We start from the raw sequence: 16015 nt of genomic DNA, 5'->3' as shown, positions 1-16015 counted from the left end.
GCAGTGTGTTACAAGGTTTAGGCAAATCTTGAGTCTTATTTCATCATAAATGTACCATTATTGTTAAGAAAATTAAAATGTAGCCATTCATTGAATAAATGCATATAGTCACAGAGGAACTTAAATTTACCTGGAAAATGGTACGGAGGATCACAGAGAAGCACCATTCCCTTCCCTTCCTTCACCCTGACCTCAGGACGCTCCTCAGGTGGGAAAGGGTCAAGATCTAACATGAAGACCAAAAGGAAAATATTCACTTTCTAGTCAATAGAAAAAGATTTTCATGAAATTTTATCTTTCATCTACTAACTCCCTTTTGGATGTGACACTTCTCAGCTGGTTTGGTGGAACCTATGAAAATCAATTCCCTATTTTCACATGGTGGCATTTGCATGTACTTCAGGACTTCTGTGGTAAACGCCCCCGATGGAAATTGGTAGCAGCTTGCATAAGTATCTGACAACCCTAAAAATTACAATATCCTCAACTTTTTCTTCAGGTTTAGGAGGAATCTCAGTAAGGGTATCTGGAAATACAATGGGATTAGGCAAAACCAGGAATCTACCAAAGAAGAAAGTAGAGAGGAGTGACTTGGAGGAACAGACTCATTTGAAAAGTATTATTTCTCTTCCTGAGGAATGACTCGAATGTGGTGAAAGAATAAGGATGCAAAGTAGGATCTGACTTTTTTTGGGTGAATGTCACCAATTTTTTTCTCCTTTTCAAATTCTGAGTTTTCCTTACTCTCATTTCCTTTATTCTTGTCTGTTTATTTAGAATTCACTTTTTGCTTGGTTTCATGATACTCTACTATTTGATTCTTCATTTGCTTCACTGGTGCTCACTCTGCTTCAGCCCTGCCTTACCTCCTATCTCTTCTCTGTGATCAGTACTCAAATTATAGAATCAGATTTTTACTTCTCTCAATATATTTATATCTCTGAAAAGTCATCATTCTAATTGTTACCTTTTTGCAGAGAGGTTTTCAGATCTCCATCTCTAATCCTGATGCTTCGCTTGAACACCACCCCATACCCAAATACTTAGCTGACATTTCAACAGCAATAACTTAATGTCATCACAACCTCTGCATGTGAAGACATCATTTCACTGCTTCCTCCCAACCTTGAAATTGGTTTTACTTGCTCCCATTCCATTTATTAAAGAGAGCAGAATGTTTCTGCTCTTTCATTCAACTTTCCTTTAAAAAATACTTAGGACCTTTTTTTTTTTCTTCAGTGCAATGTAATCTATTATATCTTCAAGGATTGTGTATATTTATTTACATTCACATTGTCACCACATTAATTGAATCTGACTGCTCACTCCTTGCTGGTAATCACTGCCACATGGGTTCTCTTAAAACATCTCTTAAATTTCATCCTGTAATTCATTTTGCAAAAGATTTATGTGCTGACTTATAAAATTGCATACGGGAGATCGTCTAGTCCAACTCCTCTTTCAATCCACAGTGTTCTTCTAGAATTGCTTCTAACTTTAAGTTTAGCACAAGATTTCTGAAAAAAAAATTTTTAAGATTTTTATTTATTTATTTGTGTGTGTGTGTGTGTGTGAGAGAGAGAGAGAGAGAGAGAGGGCACAAGCACACAGAGGCAGAGAGAGAAGTAGGCTCCCACTGAGCAGAGAGCCCAATGTGGGACTCGATCCCAGGACACTGGGATCATGACCTGAGCCAAAGGCAGTGGCTTAACCAACTGAGCCACCCAGGCGTCCCTGAAAAAAAAAAAAAAAAAAAAAAAAAAAATATATATATATATATATATATTATGACAGCCTTCATAAAGAGAAATTTTAACTTAACTTAAATTTAAAGTAATTTGATTAATTTAATTTATTCCCAATAAGGTAAATTACATACTACGGAGTAAGATTCTGTCAGATAGAGTCAAGCTCTAGAGATCACAACTGTAATGTTATAATAAAAGAAAAAAAAGAGCGAGAGAGAGAGAATGCATGGCTTAGCACTTCCACTGATGCTACTTACTCAAGACCCTTCAGAACATGGCCTTAGTTTATTTCCTAATACCCCTCAGGATGCTTTGCTCTCTTGAAATTTTTTCTCCATACAGTTAAGGCCCACTGATTATATAGGACCCACTCCATCTAAGGACCTTTTCTCTTGTTTTCTTTTCATATTGCTTTTTCTTCCTGTTGAATTCTTATGATAACATTTAATTTTTACTTCACTTAGAAACACTGGACCTCTTTAAAGTTAGTTACTTACATCCAAAGCTCAGAGTTGCTTCCGTGCTTCTGACCATCCCATAGTTATTTGATGCTAAGCAGTAATATATTCCAGCATCTTTCTGTTTGTCAGGATTGTTGATCACAAGGTTTCCACCCACCATGCTGTACCGATCACTGGTCAGATCAATATCCCCATTATTCATTCTCCATCTATGAAAAAGAAAAACAAATGTCATATCAAAGGTCATAGGCCTACAAGCAGCAATACTGGCCTAATATTATTCTAATATGGGTACAGCTCCATGTGAAATCAGATGATTAAGTAGATGACTCAGTGTGGTATTTCTTCACACCCTATAATTCTGTGTCTCTGGGCTCATGATTTTAATTTAGTTCACGCACAGAAAGGTAAATGTTCAAGTGCATGAAATGTGTTCTCTTTATTCATGAGGCATCAGAAGGGGCAAATATTTTGTTGAATTTTGCTACATTGTTTTCTTAGTAGATATACATAGATTATAAATGTATATCTTAGCAGATATACATAGATTATAAATTATAAAACTATGTAAGTACTAGCTAGATTCATGCATATCTATATGTGTTGCACAATATATTAAAAGCACCACTCTAGCAAAAGTAAAATATAAAATATCAGTACCTGATTTTAAATATCAAAATAAATTCCCAATAAAACTAATTGAAATGAGGATTCTACTCAGTAAATGTTACACTCTGACCACTAGAGGTCGATCACACAATTTGAAAATTGTAACAATAAATTGGATCCTTTGTCTCCATGCCTGCAATATATGTTGCAGGTATATTTAGAGGGATTGTGTTATAAATAAACTGACTAAAAACAGGACTGGAACTTTCTTGGTGAGATAATAAGAAGGATAAATGTAGAAAATAGTTTTCAATTAAGCTGACCATGTATGTATTATACTCATTCTCTTATCAGGATTCATGTCTTCAGCAATGTTATAGGCAAGAGCCATGATCAAATAGTGGGCTGTGGCCTCATGGTTCATGGCCTTGCACACTTATGATCAGGGTCAGAATCTTACTAAAAGAAGCCTAATGATTTTAGAATATCTTTTATTAAATCAAATTACTGGAACATTTTTAGTTTTAATTTTTATACTATAGGAGGAAATTTAAAAGCAAATGCAGAAAACTATGCTTTTGCATTTTGAGAACCTACCAAATTCCAACCCAATGAGTATATCTTCCCCCTTCCCACATTGATGGCAATATTGGCTCTGCTCAAACAATCCAATGTCAAGTTGCTTAGCATTTGCCAAGGCAATGGGTTTCCCTGATGAGCAATACCAATTGTTACTTTTTTTCCCATAATAATGACTCCAAATTTTTATTTATTGCATTATCTCCTCTCTAGTGGATTTGAGTCTGCCTTTGATGTCATATAATGATTGAAATTTTGCTGTGTTGGGGTAAGTTCACTGGTTTACTTTGTTTTCAGGAATGTATACCATTGTTGTTACTCCTTTCAGACAGTTTTAAAAGCAATTTTAGTGGTGCCTGGGTGGCTCCGTTGGTTAAGCCACTGCCTTCAGCTCAGGTCATGATCCCAGAGTCCCGGGATCGGGTCCTGTTTGGGCTCCCAGCTCCGTGGGGAGCCTGCTTCTCCCTCTGACCTTCTCCTCTCTCATGCTTTCTCTCTCACTCTCTCTCAAATAAATAAATAAAATCTTAAAAAAATAAATACAATTTTATTAGCATTCTCATTATTTTGAGGGTCAACACAAGATAATAAAAGCTTCAAGACTGATAAGTAGAAGGTAAAGTTCCCTGTTGTAACTTTCAGGGTGTTGCCATGAATAAGAAATTATCACAGAACATGCCATAAATATAAAAGTACTGTGTGAATGACACATTGCATGATTACCAAGGTTAGTATGACTTGCTCTGAATATTAAGTAAAGTTTTAAAACTTCAAATGTTCTTTTCCATCAGACAAGCTGCATCATGAGCTGAATTTTTTCCCTTTTTATTTTTTCATCTGTCAAATGCAGATTGCCTTCATAACAGAATTAAACATCTACTTCTCCTTTCCAGCTCTGTACATTAATGTGTAGATAGGCCACCATCCTAGGGACTTCAGTGCCGGTTCAACCTATGGGAGGGAGTTAGTGAATGTATTTGTTGGTCAAAGTTTTGCCTTCTTATTTTACATTTTAAATTTTGGTAAGAACACTTAATATGAGAGCACTTATATGAGGTATCTAAAAGAGTCAAACTGTAGAAGCAAAGAATGCAATGATGGTTGCCAGGGACTGGAGAAAAGAGGAAAAAGGGAGCTGCTAATTAATGTGTATAAAATTATAGTCATGCAAAACTTTGCTTCTTAATGATTCTGCGGAGTAGATGTCAGGTAGGCACAGCAAGAAGCACACATTTCTAGAACACTATCTGAAAATAGTCTCTTCTGTTTTGCTGCCTCCATTCCAGGCTGTAGACTGATATGCTGTTTCCATGTATGAATGTCAAGGGCAAGGTGTCACAAAATAAGTGAGATCACTGAAATAGCTTTTGAGATGTTATCAAGCTATATAGATAGATACAACCTGAAAAAATTACATGTTTCTTTGAAAGCCATAAAACCTGTGCTATGTTTCAGTCCTGGATCTATGATTTACTAACTCTGGAGCAAGTCAATTTCCTTATTCATTATTCAGCTTCCTCTCCTATAAAATTATGTGCTTAGATTAGATCTCCTCCACAAACCCTATTAGTTATACTATCCCATATCCATAACTATGTATATAAATGCCCATACTGTGTGGCTTCAGGGTAGAAACAAGTCTAGCCTAACAAATATTTTCAAGATAAATGTGTTACTTATAATTAATAAAATATCTACTTATTTTGCATTCCCATGCATGAAACTGAAACAATAAAAATAACTTCAAAGACACAATGTTTTTATATCTAAATTCATATTTTATTTTAAGAATAATTTTGTAATTTAGCCCAGAGACTCATGAGAGTCTCTTGAACTCAAGAGAAAATGAGTTAGATTAGGATTAAATTTATATATATTATTATAACTTCTTATAACAATAGAATGTTGTTTTTCTTTTGAGAAAAAAACACTATGAAAATCAATCTTGTTGAATGACAACCTTCAATTAAGTTAGCTGACATTGACACACTAGAGCTCCAATTTCCCCATCAATCACTTGTATTGTCTTCATGGAACCATTTCACAGGTGAAATTCAAATTCGTTGGTGTTTGGTTAATTTTTTAATCTTATTCTTTGTATCAGACTAGAAATAGTTAGTATACTTTTCTGAACCATCTGAAGCAGAAAAACCCATTGTTACCTTAGAAGTTATATTTTATATCATAAATTTCCCAAATATAACATAACATAAAAAACCCCACATAAATCCCACAAAAAACTAGAAAGAGATATATTGATATAGATTACCTAATTTTAAGAAATTTGCTATATTACCTGGAATATAGATTTGAGACCACTGGAAAAAAGTGGTGCTTTCTAGAATTATGTATGAAAGCTCTCTGAATGTAGTTGATAGAGGAATATTATCTATAATATGTGAGTATGAGTTATCCAGATTGCTGCATATAAGAACATTTTATCTTCAAATGTGTATATTTAAGTTGTGCATGATTTTCATATAGCCTTATACATGCTTAATAGCATGATCACTTGTCATTGGACAATTGACCAATTGTCATTGGACAATTTTTTTTTAAGATTTTATTTATTTATTTGACAGACAGAGATCACAAGTAGGCAGAGAGGCAGGCAGATAGAGGAGGAAGCAGGTTCCCTATTGAGCAGAGAGCCCATTGCAGGGCTCGATCCCAGGACTCTGGGAGCTGAAGGCAGAGGCTTTAACCCACTGAGCCACCCAGTCATTGGACAATTTTTAAGTGGATAATATGAAATGGCATTGGCATTATCTGTGCAGGAAAGAGGGAGTGGATTATTTGCATATATTTGAGAAAACTTACTATCAATTTGGACACTAAACAACTCTATTTTAATAACTTACATGCCAATATTTCTGTTAACATTCCTGCATTTTGTTAACAACCTTATATTAGAGAATTCTCTATCAGTACAGGGTCACAGATGCTCATCTATAATCTAGTTTGATACTCCATTGTAATAAAAGAGCAGTGAAGTACATTACTTGTAAACTGGGAAAGGGCTGGCTCGTGCCCTACAGTTTAGTGAAACTTTTCCTTCTGGTGATTCCTCTGGATAAATGGTATTGATTGGCTGCTCTTCAAAAATTGGTCCAAATCCTTTATCTTCCTCAGAAACTACAAGAAAAATAAAATTATTTTACAATGTACTCTTTTATAAGTCAAAGAAAATTTGGATACATTTATAAAGGTTTTGGGAAAATGTTAGAAACATCAAATCTCCATTTCCATTTGAAATAAAGATATTTGCCTCCATAATCCTGAGGAAAACATTCAGATGCTTTATTCAAAATCCTTTTCTGTCCATCTCTCATTATTTCTCCCAAGGCACCCAGTGTTGTCATGCTTAACTACTTATAGACCCTCAAACAAGTCAGGCCTTCATGTCCCTGAGACTTCACAACATAGTTTTTCCCCTTTCTGGAATCACCATCTCATTTTTCTCCTCCTCTCAAAACTCAGTGTTTATGACTCAGCCATGGTTAGTTCCTTCAGAAAGCTTCCTCTCACCCCTCCTCGCTTTAGCTGGTCCTCATTTGTGTTCTCATGACTTCTCACACAGCTTAGGGTACTTAGCACACCTTCTGGGATTCTTGGTACAATCGTCTGTTCCATGAGACTGTAAGTGGTTGGAACAGGTGGCTGTGTCCATAACCTCCCAGCTAGCTGCCAAGCGGTCTACAGCACAATAGGTGCTTAATGAGTTTTTGGTAAGAGAATGGATGAATTTCTAGAAGCTCTGGGAAATTAGTCTCTTGTTTATTTTATTTTTTCTAAACATGTGACCAGCATCTGTACTCAGTAATATCTAGGACAGTCAATAAACAAATTATTGGGATCTGACCAACTGGTTCAGAATACATCACAAGCAAACCCAAGTTGGGAAGCAGCTGTTTCTCTGGAAAGAAACAGTGATGCTTCACAGCGGGATGCAGAGAAGAGAATCACTCGTAGGATATCAGCGCAGCAGCATTTACAGAGAAGAGCTTAGAGCCATATGCCCCACATGAATTAATACTAGCATGTGTGGCTAGGAAGGAGGATATTCCTAATAAGATCATTAAACTCTCTCTGCTAGAGGAAAAGCTATGGTTCACTCCTCCATGTATTTTTTAGGAGAGAGTTTAAGGCAAACACCACAGACGTTTTGTCTGCTCCGACACAACCTTGAAGATGAGAGCTTTGTTTCAGCTTCTATTAATGAGCAGTTTCATTGTACCATTTAAATCTTGCCTCCATACTGTTTACAAGGCCTTTGGAAAAATTATTTAACTCTCTAGACCTCAATATCACCCTTTACCAAGTGAGAATAATAATAAAATCTATCCCATTAGACACTGTGAGAATTATTTTGAGGCAATGCATATAAGACAGTAGTGTACCTGGCTCACAGTCAGCATTTAGTAAATACTGATTGTGTCAACGTTCTTTGGCACTTGCCAATACTTTCAAAATTTGATTTATGTATCTTAAGCCTATCTTATCATATGTATGTATATGTATATTTATATGTATATGTATATCAACTCATAAAATTTCTAAAAGGAAGAGGCCATGTTTTACTCACTTTTCTTGTTCTGGTGTTATTAGTGTTGTATTGACCCATATTTGTATACATGCAGGTGATCAGTAAAATCCTCAAGTTAGTTTCTTCTAGTATGAAGCATTGATTTTTCTAAACTTGCCTGAAATATTTCAAGGGGAGATGCCTCATTTTTAGTTTAGAATTTGCTGATATTGCCATTCAAGAATTTACAGACCTCAGTTCCTTCCCTATTACCGCCCTATTTCAGAGAGCAAATTGCTGGATCAAAATCAAAGGAACTCGAGAAACAGATTTAGTTTCACCAATGCACTCCCCCTAACTATTGTTTTATGCAAGCCATTTGTTCTATGTGGAGTCAACATCTAAAAAAAGAAAGGAACAGGCACACATGCCGGAACGGCCCACAAGCCTAAGACCACCATAAATAAGATAAAAAATTCGAGGTGTTCACAGAAGCCCTCTGCGAAGGATTTTGAACGTTCTGCTGTGAGCAGTGCCTAGTTCCATATCCTTCTCAAAGTTGAAAGAGCCAAAAATGCATACAATGTTTTCTGCTTCACTTCTAATAATTTTCCTGATGATGCCCAATATTTCCTGGCCTTTTAGGATATAACCACACACCAGGGGAAATGAAGAATGAATCCCAAATCACTGACAACTATAGACTTTCACTTGGATGTCGGCTCTAGATTTTCGATCTCTGAAGGAAATGACCTTGTCCTTATCTACGATAAAAATCATATGCCATTATCTTCCCATTTGAACAAATTTATAAGCTCTTCCTTGAGTCTCTCCCAATTGCACAGCTTTTCTGATTGGAACAATTTAGTAACACCTGCTAATCTGGAGATTCTGTTGTTTCTTCCCAATTCACATGAAAATGTTTAAAAAGACAAGCAGAGAAGTGCAATTTTATCAAAATATTTAGATTCTCTTCTTGAAGACAAGATGACTTCTATTCCAACTCTAACCCTGATCAATAACAATGTTAGTGTGAAATTTTTCAATTTTTAAAAACTTAAGTAGACCAGATATTTAGAGGGTAAAAAATAAATATTATTTAGAGAAGCTTTAAGTTCATAAGTGTCTTCTGAGTACATTGTATTTATATAAAAATCCTGATGATGAGTTCTTAGACACAATACAAAAAGTATGATCCATTAAAGAAAAAAAAAGCTGGATTTTATTAAAATCAAAAAATTATGTTCTGTGAAAGACATTCTCAAGAGAATCTCAGGTGTTCAAGTTTAGGGGTTTTCCTTTGGGTTATTTCTAACTTGTATTCCACAAGCAGCAAATTGGAGAGACTTGTAACTAACAAAATCCCTGTTTTATTTAGTAATAGGGATTTATTAGTGATTGCACACTATTTACAAAATTTGTCCTCATCTCAAAGGTGCAGGGTTGTGTTAGTTAGAACCTCTTTAACATTATTGTATTTCCAAGGTAGAAATAGCCAGTTCCAGGCTGTCTAGCATCTACTTCCACAGTGCCCTCTGGCAGTGCCATTAGAGAAGTTGTAATAACCCTAAATTCACAATTTATAATTTCATTAGCTTTCATGAAACAGCTACTTTTTTATAAGATTTTATTTATTTATTTGACACAGAGATCACAAGTAGGCAGAGAGGCAGGCAGAGGGCAGAGAGGCAGGCAGAGAGAGAGAGAGGAATAAGTATTATACTGCTCTCTGAGCAGAGAGCCTGATGCGGGGCTCCATCCCAGGACCCTGGGATCATGACCTGAGCTGAAGGCAGAGGCTTTACCCCACTGAGCCACCAAGGCATCCCTGAAACAACTACTTTTATCACTCTGAAGTAGTTATGTTCATACAAATTGGCCTCATTATTTAAAGTACTGTATTGCACCTTCAAATTCAACGAAGACATAAGCAGACATCTACTTAAGGGTTGAGATTAGATCAGTAGATTTGCATATTTTAATTAAATGTATAGTCTTAAATATTTCATTTCATGGGGTGTCTTTTAATTTTAAGGCATATGCTTTTAAGACAAATGTTGGTCAGCTTTTAGAAGACTGAGGGTGTTTTAAGTAGCTTCTTCAACTTAATGATATGCATTAAAAATAATTTAATTTTTTCTAGAAAGATAACAGCAATGAAATTTGCCATTGAAAATAATGGAATGTCACATAATAATAATAATGAGACTATATCTTTTGCCAAACAATACCTCAAGGGGCATATGTAAAGACTTTGTGGGTGAACTGCGTTGACATTTATATGCCAAACTGGGTAATATTAGTGCCCCATGTTATTTTTGTTTCTTATGACAAGAAGTCTTTATAAAATATATGTATATACTTCTTCATACTCCACTTCCATCTGGCCTTTATAGGAACAGACAGTGAAACATTCGGGGGATAAAAACATGAAGCTAATTTCCACCAAAATACTGGATTTATTTTTCACATTGAGAGAACATTGCACTTATGATAGTTCCCCTGGATCATTCTCTAGATCAAAAAAGTGGAATAGGACACACTTTACATTATAGTAGTGCTTCTCATTTTATTTCACAAATATGTGTTTTATGCTTTTGAAAAATGGTCTGGCCTAAATAAAACAATGTATTCCATTAGATGGTTTAGTAATTACTCTATGTATTTTATTTGGGGAATGTATTTGGACCCTTGAAAGATAAACGACTCAAAAACAAGCATCTGAATTGCATGGGTATGCTCAGTGAACCTCTGAATGTTACCCTCATAACCCCCTTGAAGAGTATCTGATCTCATCACTCTGTTCTCCGAGCTAGGGCACTCGGGTGAGGGGAAAATAAATTTCTGGGAGAATACAAGGCTCAGAAAAGGATGCATTAATGCAAGCACTACACTCTCAGCCAACAGAAAATATATCCTTCTTACTGCTTTTTTCTGCAGCTGTGGAAGTAATTAGGTGATAAATTATGGTGCTTTGGATGTATTATGGGGTTACAGGGCACACGAAACAAAAAATAGGTATTATGTTTCAGAAAAATAAGATTACTTTTTAAATACGTGCCCTTTTTCTTACTGGGTAGATTCTTCTAAAAAAGAGCACAAAATTATAGATGGCTTCCCCAGCTAATTAAAGGCAGCATTTCAAATCACTCTTTTTTTGACCTGCTTTTAATGCCATTTCACCAGTTTTCTACCACATAATGGTAAGTGGAGACGTAAATTCATTTCTTAAATTTGATCATGAAGATTAACAAGAAAGGATGAAATCGTATAGGATTATTTGTTGTTAAATTCACAAATGTAAACAATAGGCAAAAACTACTGCTTTTTTCTGTACCATTTTCAGTTCCATTAGTAACATAATCAGCTTTATTATTTAAAATTTATTATTTAAAATTATTATGGTATTACTTCACCTTTCACTATGTGGAGATGGTCCACTGTAATCTTGCTATTCTATTTTATTTTTGAAAATTGAAAGTATACTTATGACTTGTACTTGAGAGATTTTTTTATTCATTTTATATCTATTTTGAAACAAATTCTATTTCTCATTCTGTAACATGTCATCTCAATCTGTTATGTTATAAAAACATTATTCTGCATAAGGATGTTATAAGAGTCATCTCAGGAAAAAAACTATTAGAAAAAAAAACAACAAAAAAAATTTGAATGGAGTTGAATACTGGGATTTTTACAATATTTACAATGTTGCAATAATTATGGGATAGTGAGTGTTACAAGTCTCTCGAAACACAATAAATTCTCTAAGTCAGACACTATTTAAAAAAATTGTCTCAAAGGATCATTTTTCCTCCTGTCTTCTCTGTCAACCATTCCCCACTAAAAGGGAACAGGATGTTTAGGGCTTGGACGTTGAATACTCAGGTGTTGTGCTCCTTTAGGGTCTTGGGTAATAATACATGATTCTGCAGTAATTTTCCGTAACTAAAATACAAAGGAATTGGTTTGAAGAACTCATAGCAATCAAATTTCTAGAACAAAAACTGGGGTCATGTTAGCAGAAAGACTGACTACATTTACCCTTGCATGGCTTTACCTGCCCAAGAGCCTATCATCTGGTGGCAGCCACTTCCTTGCCAGAAGGTCCACAGCTAGGGCCTCCAAATACTGTGTTTTCTTTAACTGTCAGGCATCTTGCCACACCGACTTCATGTATACCCCACTATGTGGCATACTCCACTTGAAGGCCCTACTTTTATCACTTCACCTTCTAGGCTATCTCTGGTCTCTTTTAATTGATAACAGTAACTGTATCACAAAATAATGATAAGCTAGTGAATACTATAAAATCATAATTAGAGATAGAAAAATGCTATATGAATGAAAATAATGCTAAGTAATTGAAGGGATCCTAACTGAAAAAAATATCATGAAAATCTGGGTAAAGTACTATAAGTACACAGGGAATTCTGTATCTGCTCTCTCTTCAGAATTTTAGTTTTCCTTGGTATTTGCTTGAAATATTAGCGTCATATGATAATCCCATTCTATCAATTAATGATTATTTCATCCCCTAATTCCCATAGAATAAGTATTATACTGCTATTTTATCTCTTCCCCTTGTTTTTGTCACTAAATTACAAAGGAATTAAAGAGATATTTTTTTCATTTTAGGTTAGGCTAGGTAAAATTGGTACTGAGATAGCTGTATCTTATTATTAAAATAAGAAAGACCATAATTGAGAAAAGCTTCTAAAATAAATATTTACTATCACATACTTAGTTACTAATTAAATATCTGAACATTACATGTTCACTATATGGAACTTAGTTGTATTCATTCTTTTATCTCAATAGGACACAAGTTGATTTCATTCAATCCAAAAAATAAAAAAGGAAGAAATTTTTAAGAGACATGGAAAAGAATTGAGTTAAGGTTTGATGATTTTTTTTTAATAAGCCTTGGTGTACTTTATTTTTAAAATAAAAATATCTATGTATTTTTAATGCATATATTTTATTTAAAAGCTAGTCACATAGGCTATTATGATTATTATATAGTAATAGTTAAAAACTATTATATATCCAAGATAATATATTACATAGAATTCTCCCATTCATAAGTGGGGAAATAAACCCAAAACCTCAATTCCCACTCACTTATGTGATGTGGCAGATACTGTTGCTTGACTCACCAGTGCCCGTCCTCCCCTTCCACCCTGATGATAAAGGTCAGATATGCTCAAGGATCAAAACCTCCCTCACATGACTCAGAAGTACAGGTTGACAGTCATTAATGCCACTATATTACTCCTTCCTATGACAAGCTTGGTGGTAAATTTGCAAGCCAACTCTGGACATTGAGGTGTTCAGAGGTCTATTAAGGAGGTCTCTTGCCATTAAAAAGAAATAGATATGAGAAAAACATACACCTCTTTTACCTGTAGATGTTATGTCTACACATAATATCTGCAACTACAGCATGATTTGCCATAGGTTGAGTAAAAAGCCTGAGAGTTGACCACTGGGTTCACAATAGGTACATCACAGTGACATGGACAAGACATTTTGGTTGAAGGTTGATGTGAAAGTTTGATTGCAGTAGGGTTCAAAGGAAAATATGAGTCAGAGAATTTGAAGACAGAAAGAATAGTCTTTTTTTGGGGGGGTAATACTAATTAAAAGAAGAATAGATAAGAAGGATATTAGCTATAAGGTATGGGGTTTGCAGAGAAATGATTTTTTAAATGAGAGAGAGTACTGGAGAATGTTTGCATGTTGACAGCAATAATCCAGCAGAGGGAGAATCTGATGATGAGAAGACACAGGGGACAATTGCTGGGGCAATGAACTTAAATAAACCAGATGGGATAGGATAAGTGTACAAGTATAGGGTTTAGTATGGTGACATCATATATGAAACAAGCAGGAAGACAGAATGTATGGGCATAGATGTAGGAGGAGAGTAAACGTGGTAGTGTCAACTTATGGAAATTATCTTCAAGTTGTCTCTCATACCTTTGTGTAATAGGAAGCAAAGTAAAGAGGGCAAGAAGCTGTTGGAGTTTTAAAGGAAGGGAAGCAACTATGACATGATCTTGGAAAATGAGAAAATGAATTCACTGGGGAAGTGGATTATGTTTGCTGGGCAGTACCAGCTGCTCATTTGAAGTTAGCAGTTATGAATTTAACTTGATGTCAGTCAGCATACATGAGTCTTTTTGTTTTTTGTTTTTTCTTAGTAACAATTAGCTGGGTGGTCAAAAAGTTTTGGAATATTTAGATATTTTAAAACTCTTCTCTCATCATAGATTCACAATACTTTTCTCTTGGTGTAATATTTTGTCCCCACAAAAAGATATGTTGAAGTCCTAATCCTTGGCAAATCAGAATGGGACCACATTTGGAAATAGGATGTTTATAGAAGCAATCAGGTTAAAATGAGGTCATAAGTGGGCCCTAATCCAACATGACTAGCAACTTCAAAAAGAGGTAAATTCAGACACAGAGGCAGACATGAAAGGAAGACATACACATGAAGACAGAGGTAGATGTTGGAGTCATGCTGCCGCAAGCCAAGGAATGTCCGAAGCTACTCAAAGCTGGGAGAGGCAAGGAAGAAGCCTTCTCCTACCAGTTACCGAGGCAGCAAGACTTCCTAACACCTTGCTATAGACTTCTAGCTTCCACAACTATGATATAATTCAATTTCTATTGTTATAAGCCACCCAGTTTGAGGTCCTTTATCCAGCAGTCCAAGGAAGTAATACATGTATTACACTTACTAAATGAGTAGTACAAATACTTATCCCTTAAAGTTAATAATAAGCTATTAAACTTTTATGAATTAGTCTTTCCCAAATTTATTTGACAATAAAGTCCTTTTTAACGTAAATCCTACTAATATCCTGTAGAACAAGCATTTACTGAAATGCTTGGAGAAATACTGACTTAATACAGCCTACACTTCCTTACCTCTTTACTTTTATTTGTTCCACTTCTTTTATTTGGAAGTAGCTCCATTTCTAAGTTTTTGAAATACTTCAGGACTTCCTTCCTACTACTCCCAACATTAACTATTCCTTAGTTGCTCAAAGTAAATCTTTTTAAATGCTCAGTATATGTTTTCTTATAAATTTGTTGCCTACTTATCTTATTTCCTAGTATATGGTAAGCTTCTTGAAGTCAAAGAACCTATCTTTATATAGTGTACGTGCAGTGATCCATAACTCATAGGTGGAAACAGAAGTGGCTTTGGTGGAATTCATGCTAAGACTTTCCTTTCCCATAATCCTCATGGCAACCTACAAATGGAAGTTCTTCTGACCCACACTAGCATGAAGACCCCTGATTTGGCACGCAAGTTGTAGCCCTGGTTGCTCAGTGATTCTTTTCAATTTTGTAAGTTTCGAGTCTTAATATGTTCACTGAGTACCTGTGACATAGATGACTGTTCTAGAAACTCTCATATTCTTTTTTTTTTTTTAGTTCTCACAAGGATCTTGTAATTTTTACATATGGGGAAGTCGAGGATCATAAAAGGTGAATAATTTGTACAAGATCACATCACTAGTGAATACCAGGTTGACTATGCAAATCCCAGCTGTTCTTACTCTAGACTCTATTTTCTCCAGTATCCCATGCTGCCTCTATTTCTGGCAAGAAATGTTCAGTGGTTGAAGTAGAATCTAAATGAGCAGAATTAACAGTTATATTTAATAAATCATAAACAATAAATTCTGCAACATCTTTGGAGTCCTAATTAAACTGAATCTTAAGGTTCTGAGGTCACTAACTTTAGTTCTATCTTTTCAGCAAAGCAAGAGACATTCAAAAGTAAGTTAGGTGTTTACAATATTTAAAATATTGCTTCAAAATTTAATAGTATAAAATTGTTACAAAGCACGCAAGGAAAAAAAAAATACAGGCCACATGGAATATTTTCTATTGGCTACGATCCTTTAATAACATATTTGTTTGTGGTATATCCACTGAGTTCACTCGGGCAGTCAAACAAGTTGTCTTATGACCCCAGATAAACCATCTCACAAAATCCCCAAGTGATCTAATATTAACCATTTGCCTTTAAGTTTAGAGAGTTAATAGCTTAAAAGAGAGGTGAAATATGT

At 35.0% G+C, this 16015-nt stretch overlaps 1 protein-coding gene across 3 annotated transcripts in view; it reads right to left on the bottom strand.

The window, feature by feature from the left end:
* Positions 1–16015, bottom strand: part of CNTN1 (contactin 1) — a 351845-nt gene that overhangs the window by 142213 nt on the left and 193617 nt on the right. For all 3 annotated transcript variants that reach the window (XM_082742232.1, XM_082742231.1, XM_082742230.1), the window contains 3 exons: positions 6400–6532; positions 2246–2418; positions 131–226 (listed from right to left, as the gene is read on the bottom strand). In XM_082742232.1, the coding sequence (XP_082598358.1) occupies positions 131–226; positions 2246–2418; positions 6400–6532 (402 nt within the window). The remainder of the gene's footprint in view (positions 1–130; positions 227–2245; positions 2419–6399; positions 6533–16015) is intronic.

This window comes from Mustela nivalis (genome assembly GCF_964662115.1).
Source record: "Mustela nivalis genome assembly, chromosome: 7".
Lineage (NCBI taxonomy): Eukaryota > Metazoa > Chordata > Mammalia > Carnivora > Mustelidae > Mustela > Mustela nivalis.
This window is presented reverse-complemented; position numbering and strand designations above follow the sequence as displayed.